Below are 6,000 nucleotides of genomic sequence, written 5' to 3' on the forward strand. Positions count from 1 at the left end.
TGTTGCCTGCATCTCAGCAAATCTGAGATCCTCGTGGGGTCAAATGTAGGATTTGAACTCAGGTCCTTTATCCCCAACCACCCATGGCAGGGCTGGGCTACTAGTAAAACCTCTAATCCTGAGCTTGGGGTGTCTAGGTTGGCCCAGGAACATGTTTAAAAGCTGATTCTGATCCAGCAGGTTATACTAGCCTATTGTAATATTACAGACTCTAGGGTTCTTAAATCTGTGGCTTTTTTAGCTTCTGTGCACATGCATGGAATCCAGGAGCTAAAGCAAATGTTTATGTCTAATTTTTAAACCCCTAAAAACAAGGGGATTTAGCAGAAAAGCTAACAGATCCTTAACTTAAACAATACTACTGGTACTGTAATATTAAAGATTAACATGAATAGCAAAGGTTGACCATGTGCTCGCCAGTCTCTTACAAGATGCATTACTGTTGAGAATTCAGAAATTACTAAAAAATCACTTGGTATTACTAAGCAAATCACCTGATTATCATTAGGTGTGCTTCCCCCTAAGACCTTAGTTGTTTTCCATGTAAAAAGCTGCACTCATAGATTCCTTGTGGATTAAAATTACACACAGAACCCACACTCCTATCTGTGAGTCAAGCATTTAGTGCAGTAGGTGACCTCACCAATAAGTAATATTTTAATTATTAGGGCATGGAGAATAGAAATATTTTCAGTTCCAAAGGCTGATGTGTCAGAGCCTCATGCTAAAATAAAATACATTAAGAAAAACTATCATTGGAGGAGTTTAGTATCTTTAAAAAGAGAGAGAAAGAGGACACTCAAGGAGCTTGGGAGACCAGTTATTTCTTGTGGGAACTCTTTCTGTGAGGTGGAGATAGCTGCTCCTAATCGCAAACAAAACTAATAAAACCACAGCCTTCATTAGGCAGGAAGTGACAGGCCCTCATTGGTACACATAGATTACGGTCTGAAAACGGCCTATCCTTCTAACCTGCCAAGTTTTACTTCTGTTTTCCTCTCCCCTGAAGGTTTTTTTTCTCCTTCTTTAAATCATATGAAAAACATCGACAGCCAAAGCTTATTAGCCAGATGTTATTAATAGAAAAAGGGAAATTTTGTTTGTTCTTTAACAGGGAATCTGCTCATCTATCTCCTAAAAAAGAATCCCAACTGTAATGAAAGTAATCGGACCAATGAAGTAAACCAAATGATTCTAACAATCAACTATTTGAAAATAGCTTATACAGTACATCATTTTGTTAAGTAGCCCTTTTAGAGACCTTTAGAAACAGTTTGCAAATTGATTTAGCAGGGCTGAACTATGAAATATACCTTTAACTCTAGTGGAAGCTTTTTCTTTTTCTTGTATAAACTTTATATTGCTTAGTATAAAAATATAGAGGATAAAAAAAAGTTTCATGGTAGCCATATATAAAAGTAGCAACTCTTACAGTAGGAAGACAATTGCATAATAAAGATCTTTCTGTTATTTCCTTTCTATGTTAATGACATACTACAGTGAATTTTTTCCTAAAACCAATCACATTTGTTGCCTGGCCAAATAACAACTCTGTAGTTAGTTCTACCATGTGAGTGACTTGGCTATGAAGTCTTCAGGTCATCTAGAGTTGGAGAACCTTACAGGGGTAACATGCCCAGCCTTCAGGAACAAGAAGCATTTTGTATTACTTAGCAGTGACCTCTCAGGGCAATCCAGAAGTATTCATAATGCTCTCCAAAAAAAGTCCCATCTGGACTTCCTTGGTCAAATGAAGGTCATTGTGATGTGGTCTTTATTGAGGGTGTGTCACAGGGTGAGTTGGTGCTTTACAGGGATTGGCGTTCAGCCTCACCTGAACCCAGACTTAGTTCATCTGCTTAGATGGAGGGCTAAGTCACCTCAGGGACCTATCCACACTCAAAGCTGGTGGTTGACCAGGGAGGGGAAACTGAGGCAATACACTGTGGGAAATTGAGTCAACAGACAGTACCAAAGCCAGACCACATAAGTCCTTACTACAAGGAGCATGTCAAAGAATTACTCCTAACATCCTCCCAAAACAGTTAATATTTGTTATTTAGAGATAGGGTTTTCAAAAGTGCACAGTGAAGCAAGAGCAAAAGCCCCACTGAAAGTCATGTGATTGAAAGTGACTTTCACTACATTTTTTTTTATTTTTCACAATAGCCAGATGTAAAGTATATTATTTCATATTGAAAAGTACATAAGAACATTCAGATAGAGATTGGATGGCTCTGGGGATTAACAATGGGTTATATGATCTTTCACTTCTAAATCACAGGCTCAAATCAAGCTCAGTTGGAAGTGACCACTAATTCTTACCATCAGAGGTTTTGGTGGTGTAGAGAAGACAGTATAGTTTCCTGTGGAAAGATGTCCACATCACAAGTACAATCCTCACAAATGGCACTAGCTAGTACTCTTATCAATGATCTCAGCAGAAAGGACAAGGTCTCAGATATCACAGCGACTCACCTACCCTCTCTTCCCATTAGCCAGTCCCTTCAAGTTACAGCTGAAGCACCTGAACCGGGCAATTTGGAAAAGTTTGCATCATTGCTGATTCTGAAGTATTTGTGCTATGTACAGAGGACTTTGTTGTTCTGGACCGTCAAGTGACATCTTTCACTCAAAGTGAAAAAGATTAACAAAAATGTTCTGCTAATTGGATGGCTCAATTTACTAAACACCCTGACATCACTTGGCTTTGTCACAGTCTCAGTTTGGGTGACATTATGCATATATTTTCTGCCCAAACTACAGGTGCAATGATGTTCTTCTCTACTAATAAAAAGAAATGTAACTGGATATAATTATTGTAGTGTTTAACTGGTAAATTGTTTGAATAAAATATAACACTTCCAGGACCTTATTCTGCCATTGTTACTTATTTGTTACTCAAGCAAGTCACCTGTGGAAGTCAATAGTAATTGTGAATGAGTCAGGCTGAGTGACTATGCCTTCTGAATAAGACCCTCAGATAGTAAAACATTAGCGAGCCAGATGCTTAATTGGTTTAAATTGGTTCTGTTGACTTCAGCTGAATATGTGACACAAGAAGCATATTCACTCCTTGACAGTCATGGGAAGCTCTCTTTGGCCCTATTTACATTAGGAAATTGTGCCAAGCTGAAAATTTGTTTTCAAACACAGCTCCCTCTGACCACCCTCATTCAAAAGTAGACATTCAACTCTGTTCCAGAAAATGTAGACAAGTCCAAGATTCTTTGGGAGGCAGGCTTTGAGAAGGGTCTGATCTGGTCTACATAGTCTGGCTAGGTGTATTTTCAAGATCAGTTTAGGGGGAAGTTATCCTCTAGGATGCCTTTAAAATGCAGCTTGTCTTCTAGTGTAGACAGGGCCACTGATAGCTGTTACGTGGGTGTATAGAAAGGAAGGTGTTCCTGTTATTATTGAGGTTTATTTTAAAGAATGACTAAAATAAGGGTTCTTCCCACCACCCAACCCACAGATTTTCTTAGGATTTGGAAAAAAAGGTTGAGTCCCAACATAGGCCAGCCATTACGTGCAATATTCTTCCTTGCTCCAGGAAGAACCTCTTGCTTGAGAACCTCTAATCATGAAGAAGTTGTGGGCATTTCACATGGTCTGTGATTTCTCAGTCCCACAGTCCACTACTCCAGAGTAACTATTACATTTTAAATGGCAAAGCAATGAGACCCTTTAGAGGGTGTCTGGCTTTTGTTTGAAAACAAATCTTCAACAAGGCACAATTTCCTATTTTAGACAGGGCCAAAGGAAGCTCCCCATGACTGTCAAGGAATGATTACACTTCCTGGGTCAGATCCTCAGCTGAAATCAACAGAATAACACTGATTTAAACCAATTAAGTGAGAGAGGGCTGTAGGCCTCATGTCTATGCCCAGAAGATGATTTCTGACTGGTTTCCAGGAAGAGTGGGACGCCTCTTTTCTGGATTAAGAGTAGAGTATGATCTATGGGGCTGTCAGCTGACAGATCTTGTAATACCTTTCTCCTAAAGAGGAGACCCAAGGCCAGAGTACAAAGCAGGAAGAAGAGACGATCAGAAACTGGAAAGGAGTGGTATGTGGCAATAGGCCACAAGTTTTCCCCCCTCCAAGGAGACAACACAACAAGTAGGAAGGAGTCAGGGCTTGTTATGGTCAGAAAAATGTGTGCAAAGATAGTCACAAAGCCTGAGAGGGGACCTGAAAGATTCTGGTAATGGTAAATCAGATAAGAATCCAGCCTTTTTTCTGAATCAAACATCTGAACCTTTCCATGTCCAATTACTCCAAATACCATGTATGAGTCATCACCGTATGAACATATATTTTAAAATCACTTGTTTTTTCAATATTTGTTATTTTCAGTTAGGTATAGAAATATTATTAAGGATATATATCATGATAAACTGTGACTCCGTTCTAATCCACTCATTACTTTTTCATGCATAAATCTAATGTATGAAAAAAATCATTGACATGTTTCTATTTTTCTATTATTTTCTCCCACAAGAATTAGGAAGTACATTTCTTCTGTTATTTAGTAAGGACACAGTAGGTTTTATGTGGGTGTGTACCAGCATTAAGGATGTGTGAGTAATAACATTTGGGTACCATCTTTTATAATAACATTTCAAGAAGGCAGTACCTATGAATCAAACATTATAATGGGATGCATAACAACTTACCTGTGCTGGAAAACATCTACATATTTAAGTGTAAATCTAGCAGAAAGCAAGGTGAATGTAGTATAATGCATGAAAATCAGCTATGTCAAGGATGGCAAAGGATCTTATGCCCTTTGGGAAGAACATGGTCAAACTCCAGAATTCATTTGGATAGAAAAATAGTAACAGAAACTTTTTACGGCCTTTCACAGCTATAGAAAAAAAGAGATGGCTCAAAAATGATGACTGTTAAATATCTATGTTCCCTTTCTTTTTCCACAGAAATGTATGGATTTTAAGAAGGGAAAGAATGTGATGTGGAAAGTAGAAAAAAAAGATTAGCTAGAAACAAAATAATCTCACAGATATGCATTTAAACTGTGTATCTGTACATATATGGGGGGTTGTGTGTGTCTTTCTGAAAAGATATCTGGATTCTCTGAAGTATCTTACTCTCTATTCCCTGTGAATATGGGGTTGTCATCCTTATTATCTTGGCCCAGGTATCTTGGCCCAGGTACTTTAAACTCGTTCATTCAGCCTGGCTGTGAAAACGTCTCCTCACAATGCTAAAATCTATTAGCTTACAAGAATGCAGTTAAAATGTGTGAGGTTGAGGCATGGTGGGGAAAAGAGAGATTGAGTTTTCACTGAATACCCAGATTGTACCATTGTAATCAAATTTGGGGGATAGGGAGTGGGAATTGAAAACAGGACAATTATTCAAACATTTCTCAATTGTTCAGCTAGACAAGTAAATAAATTGTTTAGCCACTTCTTCCCGTCATGCACAGCTAATTCTAAATGACACAGAACAAACATGATGTTCAAATGGACCATTTCCCTTACCTGTACCATTGTTTCCAGTGGTCTGAATTGTGGCTTCAGGCCCCATAGTGTCATATTCCTCCTTCATTTCTTCTGTAAAATAAGCACATACATTTTTAGCATTTGCAAATTATTGAACAGCTCACAAAGCTAGCAAGCACACTGCGGTAACAAGGAAGATTCCTTTAAAGGAAACAGAGAAAAGGCCTGTTCTAAGTCTCTATACAATGGCTTTGTTCTTGCAATTGAATGAATTCAATCATGCTAGCTGGACAAGAACTTATTTACTTTAAACATTACAGCAAGTGGTGAAAACCAGAGGTATTTATTTGGGCCAAATGAAGGCCTTTTTCTGATATCAAATCCAATAAGCAGTGAGGTGGAAAAAAGCTTCTTATTTTTAATAATCAGTCAACTACAAGTTAATTATATTTACCTGGGAAGAACAGAAATGTTATATGAAGTGATGGTAAATACAGAAGAAAGGGTTCTGGACAGCAGATCTATCTATTAAG

At 38.1% G+C, this 6,000-nt stretch overlaps 1 protein-coding gene across 4 annotated transcripts in view; it reads right to left on the minus strand.

The window, feature by feature from the left end:
• Window positions 1-6,000, minus strand: part of ZEB2 (zinc finger E-box binding homeobox 2) — a 130,918-nt gene that overhangs the window by 25,814 nt on the left and 99,104 nt on the right. For all 4 annotated transcript variants that reach the window (XM_048868824.2, XM_075117822.1, XM_075117821.1 and 1 more), the window contains one exon: window positions 5,507-5,578. In XM_048868824.2, the coding sequence (XP_048724781.1) occupies window positions 5,507-5,578 (72 nt within the window). The remainder of the gene's footprint in view (window positions 1-5,506; window positions 5,579-6,000) is intronic.

The sequence above is a fragment of the Caretta caretta genome, chromosome 11 (genome assembly GCF_965140235.1).
Source record: "Caretta caretta isolate rCarCar2 chromosome 11, rCarCar1.hap1, whole genome shotgun sequence".
Taxonomy (NCBI): Eukaryota; Metazoa; Chordata; order Testudines; family Cheloniidae; genus Caretta; species Caretta caretta.